This window comes from Prenolepis imparis, unplaced genomic scaffold, assembly GCF_030444845.1.
Source record: "Prenolepis imparis isolate NDT839.2.m4 unplaced genomic scaffold, iyPreImpa1.0 SCAF_1, whole genome shotgun sequence".
NCBI classification, from domain to species: Eukaryota; Metazoa; Arthropoda; class Insecta; order Hymenoptera; family Formicidae; genus Prenolepis; species Prenolepis imparis.
This window is the reverse complement of record NW_028141159.1, coordinates 25,418,272-25,433,639: the sequence shown is the minus strand read 5'-3', so window position 1 is coordinate 25,433,639 and position 15,368 is coordinate 25,418,272. Positions and strand designations below refer to the sequence as shown.

The 15,368-nt window shown below is 32.3% G+C and overlaps 2 protein-coding genes and 1 long non-coding RNA gene across 5 annotated transcripts in view; 2 read left to right on the top strand and 1 right to left on the bottom strand.

The window, feature by feature from the left end:
* Positions 1-15,368, top strand: part of LOC145937791 (uncharacterized) — a 39,584-nt gene that overhangs the window by 16,266 nt on the left and 7,950 nt on the right. Inside the window, exon 2 of one of the 3 annotated variants that reach the window (XR_014425644.1) lies at positions 8,044-8,510. The exons of the other annotated variants lie outside the window; for them this stretch is intronic. This is a non-coding gene — a long non-coding RNA (uncharacterized LOC145937791). Of the gene's footprint in view, positions 1-8,043; positions 8,511-15,368 lie in introns of those variants that run through there. 3 annotated transcript variants of the gene reach the window in all.
* Positions 4,169-5,943, bottom strand: LOC145944464 (uncharacterized). Its single transcript, XM_083052804.1, has 3 exons — positions 5,873-5,943; positions 5,355-5,598; positions 4,169-4,414 (listed from the first exon to the last, which is right to left on the bottom strand). The coding sequence occupies exons 1-3, from the start codon at positions 5,941-5,943 to the stop codon at positions 4,169-4,171; spliced, it is 561 nt and encodes a 186-aa protein (XP_082908930.1).
* On the top strand, positions 5,843-8,035 carry LOC145937784 (uncharacterized). Its single transcript, XM_083041163.1, has 2 exons — positions 5,843-6,483; positions 7,001-8,035. Exons 1-2 carry the CDS (start codon positions 6,421-6,423, stop codon positions 7,694-7,696), a joined length of 759 nt encoding a protein of 252 aa, XP_082897289.1. The 5' UTR covers positions 5,843-6,420; the 3' UTR covers positions 7,697-8,035.

Here is a 15,368-nt window from a genome sequence, read left to right as displayed (position 1 = left end):
CAAACTCAAAAGCAATAATATACACCTGATAATGATATGTCGACAAACAAATAATTATTTTCTTCAAAGATTTTATCAATATACTATTAAGAAATGGAAGTATATCTTAATTGTGAACTCTTGGCGATCATACTTAATACTGTCGTTGAATATTTTTTTTTTTTTTTGATAAAACAAATGCAGACAAATAAAACATGAAAATATTTCTATGATGACAAAATATAATTTAAAAAAAATTATAAGCGATACAAATCAGAAATGGAAAAAGATATTGATAGAGAACTTTTTCATCTTGCATATTAAGTAATATAATAATAACAATAATACTTATAATAACAATAATACTAAACAATAATAATAATAATAATAATAACAGCAAAAATTTACGTAAAGTTTTCAATAATAAGATATTTAGCAACATTATATATAATAAAAAGAAGCCACTTTAGTGACGTTTTGTTCCAAACAATCGTTTAGAGGGAAGTCATTGTAGTGACGTCTTGACCCAAAACATTGTTTAGAGGAAAGCCACTAGTGGCGCGTCGTATTCAAAGGTTTAATATCTTATTCCATATACACTTACATTCAAATAATCTTGACAACATTACAACTTTGATTTTGTTAGCTTATATTCATGTCGTAGAGTTGAAACCATTTTTATCGTGTTTTGTCTTAAGGGACATCCACGAAAATTTTTTCATGTATATTTTTATGATTTTTTTTGCAGAATGGAATAAAACAAGAACAACATCCTTTCAATTGCTTTAAACTACCATTTTTTTGCGTTCATATTATTTATGAACAGATACACAAAATTTTAAAAATTGTAAGCTGTATTTTATCATATAAAATCGGTTTCAACTTTGCGTCGTGATAATATCTTCGGTTAACTTTGAACATTTCCGGAACATTATCGAATTTTGAATATTCATTTATAAAACATTTCAATTAATAATAAACTCGTTTTTTTTAAGAGTAACCAATAAATTACAATAAAATTTATATACAAACTATGAAATTATGTTTATAAAAAAAGTTTTTTACTTACTCTAGGCGCAAAGATTATTGGTAGAACTTGCGGGAAGTAAAATTAAATTATTTGCGCGGCTATAGAAAATCACAGTGCAATAAAATTAGTTAAAAAACTTCATCGCAGAATCAAATATATTAGCAAATTATACTGAATGATGTTCATGATTTCTGTACGATTTTGGTAATTTTTATGTATATACTGTCAGTACTCGATAAATATTATTTATCAGAATATCAAGTTATTTTATGTTAATATTGATAAAATTTTGGTGTACAGAGATAATATATATTATAGTTAATAATTTTAGCATGTCTCTGAAGAATTCTCAAGTGAGAAGAAAATAATTCTAAAATATCATTCAAATTCTTATCAGAAAATAAGATAAAAGAAGAAATAATATTATGCTATTAAACAATTAGCATAATTGTATTGTTATAATATTAATTTGTAATATATTTTATATCCTCTTAAATTGACTACGATAATGACAAAGAACATTTGTATATAAGCAATGGGAAAGATTTATTAATATATAGAAAAAAGAAAAATGTGCTTTAAATATAAAATCATTATAAAATTTTTTAGAAGTAAATAGAAATTAGTACGGTTTTGTCTCAAATGTATAAATTAAATAAAATCTGTCTAATAAAATCTCTCTTGAGAATACTATTGATTTTTCGATAATGTTCTATTTTAATATGTGTCGAATGTAATTGGAAGAATTAATATATGTAAAAATGAAATATAGCGTTTTGTTTGAATTAAATAAAAGTAGCTTTTCAAATTTTGAAAGTTTACCTTAAAAAAATAATTCTATTAATAAAGTGTTCCAATCAAAACATATTTTAGAGATATTATTTGAGATAATTATATAGGATATTATTGCTCCTTATATTATAAAATATAAAAGATAAATAATTAAATATATCATCTGTGTGTATTTCAATATTTTGTACAAAAATATTTTTTTAAAAATATTTTAAGTTTAATTTATTTTTCATTGCATGTCTTTTTTATGGTCTCCATAAATCTTTTTAAATTATAACTCTTATCTGTACAATAATTATAGTAATTGTAAGTAAGTTTCTGAAAAGAAGAGAAAATAAATTATCAAAAATTTATTTTAAACTATTAGGAAAAAATATATATTATGTTTGTTTATTATTTTTTGGATGCTTTTTATATTATTTTTCTTTAAAGTACAATTTTTATTTAAATTATTTTTTGTACCAACTTATATTCTTCAAATCCTTCAGCTTTTTTGTCATTAATTGTTAATTTTTCTACTTTGAGAACAAGCTCTATACAAAAATTCATCGATTAACATAAAAATTAAATTGTTGATTCACCAAAGCTATTTGTGAGTTAAATTTAATATTAGTAATTAAGCAGATTTGTTGGACAGAAAGTTATATATGATATTTGTTCGACAGAAAGTTATATATGAAAGCAATTGTGTCAGTATGCTCATGGAACAAACTCTTTTATTATCAAATTTAATCATAGCAGCAAGTTATTTTGTGTAGTAAATTAATAATATAGAAAAATAATTTGAGTTCGAAAAATATAATTTAATAATTTTAATAAAAATAAAGCAATTATAATGATTGCTATATTGGAGATATAATAGATTTTTTTTATTCACTCTTTTTACCCCAAAATTGCTTTTTATGATAATTAATTTAATTTTTAATTTTTAATGATAACTCTGTTAATTGTTATTAATAAATATGTTGTAAAGAAATTTGCTTTAAATTAATAACATTTATAATTTCAAATTTATTAATTTGATTTATTAATCAGGAAAGTTATTTTTTCAGTAAATAAACATTAACGATTCTTTAATTGATTACAATTTATTGTACATGCATATATGGGCATTCCGATATAAACTGCCAGTAGTGAAAATTTATAGTTTACGTTACGTATATTATAGATAGATTTTTCATACTGACAATGAGTGTAATTCCTGTAATGTTTTAACATGCGAAAAAATCCGTGGACAAGCAAAGCGTTTTGCGCGTAGCAAATGTTAACAAATCATGTTCGTATGTAATTATATTACATATAAAATTCGCCTTAAAATCCCCTAATATCACACACTTTACGATCTATTTATCGCATGTTTAAAGCTTCTTTCATCGGCATGTGATATTCGTTAATTCTCCCTCTTTTCCTTAAAATGCATTTTAATTTTTTGAAAAGAATCTATCATAATGTTTTTTATAAGCAAAATTGATTTTATGGGAAATATTATTTTAAATTACAATTTCAAATTGCAAATATTTCAAATTACAAATATTATTATAAAATTATAAAATGCTTTAGAAATTGAATATTTTCTATGTCTTGGCTAGTTGTTGGTTAATTTTAGTTTTGATTTTTACATTTTTTGGGGGTACATTATTTTTTACGGGAAATTCTTTTTAAAAATTATTTTAGGTATAAAATAGATACATATACATACATATAATATAAATGGTATAAATGGTATAAAAGGTATAAATGGTATAAATGATATAAAAGGTATAAAAAGGCAAATCCTTAATTTTTAACATTTGAAACAAAACGTTTTCTTTATTCTATTACTGGAGTAACCCAATAAACACATTATATATATATGTATATGTTATATACATGTAAGTAATCAAGCATGTTACATGTAACGTATATGTTAGTTATAATTTCCTACTAATAGATGTAACATTTTCAATATAACATATATTATGTTGTAGTTATATTGTCATCATATCCCAGATATCACACTGATTTATCAATGCATCAATGTGCTATTTGATATATAATTACACAATATAACTACAATATAATATATGTTATATTGAAAATGTTACATCTATGAGTGGGAAATTACAACTAACATATACGTTACATGTAACATATGCTTGATTACTTACATGTATATAACATTTATATAATGTATTTGCTAGGAAGTGTCTTTATATAATGGTTAATAATTATTAATTATTATATAAATATGAATATATTTATTATATATATGAATATATTTATTATATATATGAATATATTTATTATATATATGAATATATTTATTATATATATGAATATATTTATTACATAAATATGAATATATTATCAAAAAAATTCATTATTTTTTCAATAAAAGTTAAAAAAATAATTTTTTCCTCTCCCCCCTACTCTCATTCCCCTCATTTCCCTCATTCCTCTTGGCTGTGGCGGTGGTGGTGGCGGCTGTTGTTCTGGTGGTGGTGGTGGCAGCGGTTGTTGTGGTGGAGGTGGTGGCAGCGGTTGTTGTGGTGGAGGCGGTGGTAGCGGCGGCATTTGTATTTGTTGCCGCCGTTCACGCCGACGTTGGCGATAACGCCTTCTTCGTTCTGATATCTATAAAAAAAATTAATTTCAAATAATTATTTTAAGTTACAAAAAATGTTACTTTTTTTTATCGTCTCTTTCTCATATAATTTATACTATAATATTATCATAAAGAAAACATTATTTTATATAATATCTTGCATTCATATCATTTAAAATTTTCTAATAATAAAAATAATAATTTTAAATATATATATTTATATATATATATATATATATATATTCACAGTTATATACTTATATAAATTAAATTATTAAATTCTTAGTATCGCTAATTGTAAATTAAAAATAAAACTCATTCCATTGAACTAGTAAATTGTTTATTCAATTTGGTTGTGGTCCTTATCAAGTGAATACACTATAAACAGAAAGTAATTAACGAATAATGGTTTGACAATAAATAGAACAATGCAAAAAAAAAAGAAAGAAAAGAAAAGAAAAAGAAATAAAGAATCAAACATACTTGTCAAGTGGAAGGTACAGTGCTTAAAAATTCACATTTATAGATTGTTGGTATAACTATAACGGAAAGATTAAAGTTGGCATAGAAAGAAAGAGAGAAAATGCCTTGTCAATATGATGATTCGTCAAGGACTAATTGAAATAAAACGGATTAACCATCTAAACGACTTTTATTACTTTGTCATAAATGTTAGTCAAATTTTGTGTGTCCTTATATAAATTGATTGTATTGTTGTGTTTTTTAACATTGTGATTTTGAATAAACAATTTGCTAGTTCAGTTATGAGTTTTATTTTATTTATAAATTAAATAAATATAGGGTGCTTTCCTATTAGTGACACAAGTTGACACAAGCTGACACAAGTATCATTTTATGTTTTATTATTTCTGAATGTTGAAAAAAGACAGAATAATAACATTTGTGTCGACTTGTGTCCATTTGTGTCACTAATAGGAAAATACCTATTTTTGATCAAAATATACTTACGTTTTGTGGTCGCCGTTCTGGCATTACAATAACAAGGGGCACCCGCCCCTGCGATTGGGCAGCACGTGGCCTGGCAGCACGTGGCCTGGCAGTACGTGGCCTGGCAGCACGTGGCCTGGCAGTACGTGGCCTGGCAGCACGTGGCCTGGCAGCACATGGCCTGGCAGCACATTGCCAGGAACGCCAGGCAATATGTAGCCAACCGGCACGACCGCGGCCGCGGCCGGTGCAGGCATCGGTATTGCTGCAAAAGAATTTAATTAGATAATTTTATTATATAATATAATGCTAATTATATATATATATATATATGTATATATGTGTGTGTTAAAGAACGTTATCATAGGTTATCATAGTTTAGAAAAATTCATTGCTTACAAGAATCTCAATTAATAATAGCATATATATAAATAATGTTTCATATAGATAATAGGAATTAAAAAAATAGTACGTATGTACACATATACATATACATATTCATATAATTGTATATCTAAATGAAGAGAATAATTATTCACCATGCTCGCGATTCGCCATGTTGCAAGGTACTATCGAATGCAATTATATCGCTTACAATCGCGCAACCCATGAAGGGTGCGTTCGGAAAAACGCTATTTAGCGCTGACAGCGTCGCTCTGTTTTTGTTACTTACCAAAAGTTGAACAAGGACAAAGCACGCTGATAGCGCTAATAGCGTGCTCCCCGAATGCAGCCGAAGTGTCGTGATTGGTGCGTGGATATTGCAGCGTTGATAGCACAACTTGTATTTGTTTCATGCATTTTTGTTTCGACTTCTGTGTACTTTTTATTACAGTACCTTTAGTATTGTAAAGTACGTAGAGTGTACATAGTATTGAGAGAGACATTCTGTTTTTATATTTATTATTTGTGTTTTATTTTATTCTTGTATTATTAGTATTATTTAGGCATATACAATATATATACATTATGCCAAAAAATACTCATAAGAAGAAAACTACGTTTGCGAGGCGTTTATCTGTGGCACAGAAAATGCTTCGTATGCGACAAGTTAGTGTCAGGAATTCTTGTGACAATTCTTTCATGAATGAAGAAAGAATTGTTGAGGACTCCGGAAGAAGATCTAGATCGGAATCCATCGAAATTCCAGGTACAATAAATCCATTACATGCATGCAAGAATAAGAGAAATGTAGATGATGACATGTCGACATCGCAATCATTATCTATGGATACATTTTCTCTATTATCTGAAAATATATAAATATTTTCGATGATGATGCTTCTGTGGGATCACTATCAGATGTTCGTGAATTTTGTGAAAATTTGACTAGTTTGTCGATAAACAAGCCGTACGCATACACAGATGAGGCAAATGTTATGACAGATAATGATGCGTTGTCACCTCAGTCGTTTACATTTCTTGACAATTCTGCAAATTCATGCATGGAATCGGAAAGTATGCAAAACAATATCAAAGATATCAAAGACACTGAAAACATTGAAAATGTCGAAAACGTCGAAATGTTGAAGACATCGAAAATGTCGAAGATGTCGAAGATATAGAAAATTTTGTTTTGCATACTGATGAGAATATCGACGCATATCGTTTATATTCTGAAGAGGCGACGTATCGTTGATTTTGGGCATGTTTTTGCTGAATTGCAGAAAATATCCACTCATTGGCTCGGCGAATGTCGTTTCGCTGATCTTGTATTACGCGAAAAGAAGTCTGACGGTCTGAAAAACAATTTTTCTGTCATATGTCGAATGTGTAACAGGTCATTCGACTTTTGTAGTGAACCGACAGATGACAGAATATTGGATGTCAATAGTGGTATCGTATCCGGTACTATATTGACAGGGACTGGTCATAAGCAGCTTGAAGAACTTCTTGCTGCTGTAGATATTCCATGGATGGATAATAAAAAATATATAAGACATCATAATGAAATGTCGGAAACCTTCGCCGCCGCCGCGGAAAAAGAAATGCGCGTGGCTGGCGAAGAGGAAAAACGTTTGGCAATCGAAAGAGGAGATGTCATAGACGGCATTCCGCATATACCCGTGATAACAGACGGCTCGTGGATGAAGAGATCCTACCGTACTGGTAGTTACGATTCTCCATCCGGAGCAGCTATTATTACGGGATATCATTCTAAAAAAGTGTTATTTGTTGGTGTCCGTAATAAATATTGTATTGTCTGCGCGAGAGCAGCTAAAATTAATGTAGTAGCAAAAGAGCATACATGTTTTAAAAATTGGGGAAGTAATCAGAGCTCCACCAGTATGGAAAGTGATATAATCCTCGAAGGCTTCCGACTTACAATTAGTCAGAGATCTCCGACCAAAAATAGGAGTTAGTCAAAAGACAAAGGCAAAATATAAAGGACCTTACCAGGTCACCAAGGTTCTAAACAAGAATCGTTACGTGATTACGGATATCCCCGGTTTTAATATTACTCAAAAGCCGTACAACACCATATTATCATCGGACAAATTAAAACCGTGGATAAAACCCGTCATTAATTCGGCCGATGAATAAAATATGCAGCGAACATTTGTAGTAGTTAGAAGTGTTCATAGACACTATATAATAAATACCGAAATTAGAATTAAGAATTATTTTAAACGTCATATATATGTATATATTAACTTTTATTATTAAGTGTTAAGACAACCTTGAAACAAAAATTATATTTGTGTTTTAGGAAAGAGAATGAGATAATTCTCTCTCAAAAAAAAAAAAAAAAAAAAGAATATTGGAATCATCTCCATATACATCCAGGACGAATGTGGACGTCAGGCTGGTCGAGCTGTAAGGGATTTTTCTGAAGCCGCAATTTACTTAAAAAAAGCTACGCTACTGCTCCAGACCCCCACCTGGTCCCCGGCTCTACTCCCACCGATCGACGGCTCTCGCGCTCTGGCGCGAGGATACGGAGAGCGCGGATCGACATCGACTCGACACTCGATTTACGGCAGTTATAAGCAATTGACATATATTTTCGGGAATTTAGGCAAGATCGCGTTTTTGAGAACTTTGTTCGTTTGGCCGATACTTCGCATTCGTTCCGGATATTTCGAACCTATTGTTCAATTTGAAACTATTATCTTTATATTGGATTTGTACATCTTTTCTTATCTTTTCTTTTCTTTTGTAAAACTTTTACAGTATCGACTCAGTTGAGTCGAATACAAATTAAATATTAATCCATTAAAATGTATCTCTGCTTTCTTTAGTAATAAACCTTTCAATTTATAAACTATCCTGATTCGGGAATATTATCACAAAGTATTTCTTACAATATCGCATGAGATCGACAACGTCTTGTGCAACGACTGTGAAAAGCATTTTGTATCCTCCACACATTGACACTGCAGCCATTAAATATGGTCGCGATAAGGAGGAAGTTGCCAGGATAGAGTTGGCTGCAAAAATAAATAAAATAATTAAACCATGTGGATTGTTTATTGATAATGACAATCCATGCTTGGGTGCTTCTCCCGATGGGCTTATTGATGAAGATGGTCTGGTGGAGATAAAATGTCCTCTATCAGCTGAGAATTTAACAGCTGATGAGGCAGTACAAAAATTGCCTTTACTAAAAGGTATATTTGACAAAAAATGTAATGATAAAATGAATCAAAATCATCGATTCTTTTATCAAATTCAAGGGCAGTTGAATATAACGCAGCGAAATTATTGCATATTCGCTATATTGTAGGGGCAAAGGTGTAATTATTGTAGAGAGTAGTAAATTAATTAAAACCACATTTATTTGAGAGGTATATTTCGTGTACACAGAGCGCTGTTCCGACGTCGACAAGTCTTAACTGAGGAGTGCGCTCGAGACGTTCTCGGGCTCGCTATCTAGGTGGTTGTTTATCGCAAATCAAAAGACCCGCCGTCTAATGCTAATCGCTGGTCGGTCGCTCTTGAAATCGAATAAGGATCGGCCGCCTGTTTACAGCGCTCCGCCAAGATAAACGATAGTGACGGCTTTCGTCGCTTACGCATCATAAGGGTAGACCGCGGCGTTGTGCGGTCGCCTAAACAACTCGCGACTCGCGGCATCCTTTGACCTTTGTCTTATTACCGCGATGTACATAGCAATCGTAATTCTGCTACAATATGGACCCCCAAAAATTTAAAAACTATAACAATCAATAGAGACAAAGACTTTTGGGAAGATCAAATTCTGCCTTTCCTAATACGTTTCTATTATGACTGCATGCTTCCAGAAATTTTGGATAGCCGTCATAATAGGCATATCCCTATTAGAAACCCAGAATATATAATAGATGCTCAAGAAAAAGCGTTTAAAAAGAAAATTAGCATGCTGCAAACTATACAAAAAAATAGTATAGAAAAAAAAGATATTGAAAGCAAACAATTTAAAAAAAAACATTTTGCTAACAGACGTGACAAATACTGCTGTTTTGACTGATACAGAGCAAGATAGCAATTGCGTCTTACAACTACGGAAGTGTCACTCACCGATTTTAATGAAACTTTGCACATTTGTAGAACTATGAAAAATATTCGATACGTATTTTTTTTTTATCGGCCAAGGTTCGCTCTGAAGGGTTGAAACGGCAAGGGTTGGATTTTATGCACCAGGTGGAATAGGTTGAATATTTCAAGACATTAAATAAGTATAGGGGTTTTTTGGGATCGCCGAAACTGAATCTGATGTTAAAATTATGGAAATCAAAATGGCCGACCCAATATGGCCTCCAGGTACATAAAAAAAGTGTTCAGTTCGGCCTTGTAGGGTATGTTGTACCAAATATTTTTACCATGTACCAAAGTTTTATGCATGAATGTAACTGCTGATATTCGTACTGCAGCTTACGTTGGTAACATTGTTCCTGCGTAAAATTTCGAAATCAGAATTGTGATTAGCGATATCAATAACCTTGAGAAACACCGAAATTCAAGTTAACATTTTTTACAATATTTCCATACCCTACAAGGCCGAACTGAACACTTTTTTTATGTACCTGGAGGCCATATTGGGTCGGCCATTTTGATTTCCACAATTTTAACATCAGATTCAGTTTCGGCGACCCCAAAAAACCCCTATACTTATTTAATGTCTTGAAATATTCAACTTATTCCACCTGGTGCATAAAATCCAACCCATGTCGTTTCAATCCTTCAAAGCGAACCTTGGCCGATAAAAAAAAATACGTATCGAATATTTTTCATAGTTCTACAAATGTGCAAAGTTTCATTAAAATCGGTGAGTGACACTTCCGTAGGTTTACTTGTTAGTCAGTTATTCAAAGAATAAACAAAGATTGACTAAAAATGAAATAGCGAAACGTCGAAAAGTTTTGGATGATACAATTGCTCCTCTTTATTCGGTGGAAGAGAATGTTTTGCCTGCACAGAACAAACTCAACGATGAATCGTTAGGTTAGGTAGAATCGTTAGATAGATTCTTACGCATCGTTAGAGAAACTTCTTGTTTCAAAACGCAAAGCGTTCAGTACATAGAATTCCCAGAACTAATTACAGCCAATGATACTGGCAAAAAGTTACAAATCATTGGAGGGAATTGTACTGATCACTGGCGATGCATTTTTTTCGACGGCATAAAACTTCGCGTGTATGACAGCATACCCAACTGTACATATAAAAAATTGGCAGTAAAGGGAAAAAATTATATTCACAAGCGTTTTCCTAAAATAAACGTAAATGATATAATTTTTGAAAAAGTACAAACACAACCGGATAATTTGTGTTGTAGAATTTACGCTGCGGCCTTTGCCACAGATGTAGTTTTGGGGAAAAATCCTTGTGAAGAAACATTCTCGTGACGTAAAGCGCATGGGACGTCATTTTCTCACCATTATATAAAATGATAAATTGTCGCTTTTCCCAAGACAATAAATGATTGTTATCATACCATAAACAAATCAATTATAAGATTTTTCAAATCATAATTGATGTGTAGTGTAATAAATTTGAGAGATAAAATACAATGCACTTATTACTGCATGTATACGAAAAATAGCATTTTTTCTAAAGAAAAAGATGCATTTACATGCGTAGTGTACAAACTAAAATATCTACGGAGAGACGAAAATTGAATTTGTTGGTTGCGTCTCATGAGAATGGGCGGCGGACGGAGCTCATTCTATCATTCTCTCTCTAAATATATTATAAAATATAAATAAAACCAGAGTGAGAACAAGAGAGAGAAGAAAAAATAAGTGCGAGCGTCATTTCTTTGCATGCGACGACGCACCTATCGATAGACCACGCATCTGTTAGGCCCTACGCACAACAAAAAAAATATTAGAAATAAAAACAATATTAGGAATAGGAATTATTTTAAAATAATAAAATCGAAAAAACATTATATAAATACAAATTCGAGTATAAAGGCTTTACTAGCTTATTAGCCTTTACTAATCCTTTATACCCGAATTTGTATTTTTATATATTAGAGTCTTTTTGATTTTATTATTTTAAAATAATTCTTATTCTTAATAATATTTATTTATAATATTTTTTCTATCATTTTTCTATTCATTGCACAGGGCACAACGATATAATAATATGTAAATTATACAGGGTGTCCGGTGGTTCGCGTTTCACCTGTCGTGGGCAGGTAGAGTGGGTGAAATCGAAGTAAAGTCCTTTACCATTTTGCAAAATTCGCAATAATTAATGAGAAATTAATTTAAAAAGATTGACCAATTCGCGCACCCTACAAGCACGCAGCGAGAAGAGACAGCCCAGTCTTACATGGTTACTAAGTATGCGGCGAAAAGAAACAGTCTAATGTTACGCGGTTGCTAAGCGTGGGGAGGAACAATCTGCGAAAGACTAATAATAGCATGTATGAGCAGCGGATAACGCTGGACCCCCGAGTGGGCTGTCTCTTCTCGTCGCGTGCTTGTAGCCGCGCGAATTAGCCGATCTTTTTTTAATTAATTTCTTATTAATTATTGCGAATTTCGCAAAATGGTACAGGACTTTTCTACTCGGCTTAACCCACTCTATCCGCCCACGACAGGTAAAACGCGAACAACCGGACACCCTGTATAAATTGCTGTCGATAAGAGCGGAATTAAAATTGTCGATAATTACCGACAATTTTAATTCTGCTAAGATGAGGGCGCTAATCCGTTGGAGTTCGGGTGTGACTTCAGCATTTCTTGTTCAAATCTTTTTGTGCATGCGACACGTCTACAACGAAAAGAAAATTTTCCATTTCGTTAAGTTCGTCGTTTCATGTATGTAAAAAGTACAGAATTGAAGAAAATGAAAAACAGCTGTGACTTTTCGAAATTAGAAATTTCAAGCTTTGAAACCCTTTTTTAAAAGGACCCCGCCATTTCCTTATGGAAATTGGGTTTCGGTGAAATTAACTGAAACTTTGCAGAAATATTGTTCATGTGATGCTGATCAAAAGTCAACATTGCCACAATCGCCAAAAATCAATCGTTTGACCTCTACGAGCCGTTCTTCTTAATAACTGATATAGCGGCAGCAGCATCATCAGGCCTATTGTGCAACTGAATATACTTGAATGTGTGTGTGTGTGTGTGTGTGTGTGTGTGTGTGTGTGTTGTGTATCTGTGTCAATAATAAGCGGGGTCCTTTAAATTCTTATATTTTTTGAAACAAAAAGTTACAGCTATTTAAAATTTGCCTATTTTTTAGACAATTTTTTTTCTCTTAATTATTGTGAGGAAAGAGAGAGAGTGTGTGTGTATATATTATATATACATAAGGTGTTTTAGGAGAAATGGTCAGCATTCTAGGACATAATTGTACACATTATTTTAAGCAAAAATGTTTATAACATATGTCTTTTTCTGAATGGTTGTTATAAAGATACAACGTGTTTAAGAATGAGAATACATTTATTAACTTACTAGTAGAACCAAATGCTATGAAACAATTATATTAAATTTTCGTCATTTTCTGTTACCATGGTTAATAAATGGTTACAAATGTAAACATTAGGTCATGTTTGATAAGTTCTGTGTTAGTTTAAAATTTTTAGTTTCTAGTGTAATTAAAATGGTTTATATTCAATTATGCCAAACTTATTATTAATTAATTGAAATTATTGTTTAGTTATTAATATCAATTATTCAAATATATTATAAGTTTAAAATTTCATGTAATTGTTTCATAGAATTTGTTTCTAATAAGTTAATGAATATTAATAAATTCGTTCTTAAGACTGAATACGTTGTATCTCTATAACCGTTCAGAATAGGACAAATGTTTATATAAACTTTTTTGCTTAAAATGATGTGTACAATCATGTGTGTGTGTGTGTGTGTGTGTGTGTGTGTGTGTGTGTGTGTGTGTGTGTGTGTGTGTGTCCTAGAATCTAGAATGTTGACCATTCCTCCTGAAACATCCTGTGTATATACATATATGTACAGTCGAACTTCGCTAATTCGAAATTGAAGGGAAGAGAAAAATTTTTCGAATTGTAGAGGTTTTGACTTATAAAGTTTTTCGAATTATCGAGATATATAAGAATAAAGTTCAAATTATTGAGGTTTAGCTATTTCGTTTATTTAGCTACAACATAAAATTAATCTATGAAAATGATCGCACAAATGTATTAAAAGTACATTAAATTTAAGGATATTTTTTACAGTGTATATAATGTCAGATAAGTTCAAACAAACATTTAATATGCAAAACATTAACAGTTTGTTTCAAATTACAGAGGCTTTGTCTTTGAAAATTCGAATAACAGAGGCTTTGTTTTTAAAGATTCAAATTACAGAAGCTTTGTTTTCGAAAATTCAAATTACTGAGGTCAAACGGCGCTCCAAAAATTTTGAGTTAACCTCGTATTTTTTTCGACTTACAGAGGTTTTCTCAAGGGAAACGAACATTGTTTCGATTTGTAGAAGTTTCGAATTAGCAAAGTTCGAATTAGCGAGGTTCGACTGTATGTGTATGTGCGCGCGCGCGCACACACACACACACATTGTGACGAGACGTCTTATAACTGTCTGTCACAAAGGCCGAGCGGTCCGTTCGAGAATGATAAAGGGGCCTCCGTTCTTCCGATTAGCGGAAAAGAGAAAGAGCGACCCGAACGCGGAATCGGACGCGATTCCGCTGCTTTGCGTTCTCGCGTTATTTTTTTGTTTTTGTTATTATTAGCGTTTTCTTTTTGAGATATCGTAACAGCAAAATACGGGATGTTCGGCAAGATCTCATCCGGTGGCGAATTCGGCGGAAAGGAGAACAAGTGGAGGCCCACCCGACAAATAAAACACGCCAGGTGAGGATATCAATAATTACGAGCAAATGTTATCAAAAAGGACGGATGCTGCCGCATTTCCTCTCATAAAATTTATTCTGCCTATGAACCGAGAAGACGGCCTGAGAGAGGAAGGCCACTTTGTGCGCAAGACGCGCGGGAGCTCCGTTACGCAACGACGGCGCGAGATCCGACACGTGAACCCGGCGCCCTAGAGACAACCCTAATCACAGCGGAGTGGAACAATGAGGATACAAATAAGATACTTGCGACAACCGTAAGGATCGACCATAGACTTATAGAGATAGACTGCGCGCTCTTACGGTTTGGCTGTCTTAAACATTGAAAAATAGAGATATAGTGGTTGGATCTTTTTCTCTCTCGCACAGTTGAAGGAGAAGGGTTCGCTGGTGGAGAATGAATGGAGAATGAACGGAGAGGCAGGGGAATGCGTCCCCACCACATAGCCGATTAGAAGGAGAAAGAAATCCGACCGCTATCGCTCTCTCTTTTTAATGTTTAAGACAGGCTTTCAACAAGGATGCGCAGTCCATCTTTATAAGTCTAAGGGATCGACAAGATCGCGCTACGGTCCTGATAGCGCTACAGGTGGGGCTATTTTGACATTAAATTTGCCGGCGTGATTCCTGCGAGCTTTCCGCTCGTCACTGTTCGACAAGCAAGCATCCGGAACGGATCAGCCGAATCTCAGCCGAAATCGTGCCGTACCTGCAACGAGAGTTGTAATCAAGTACTCTGCGTTGATACCACTGCTT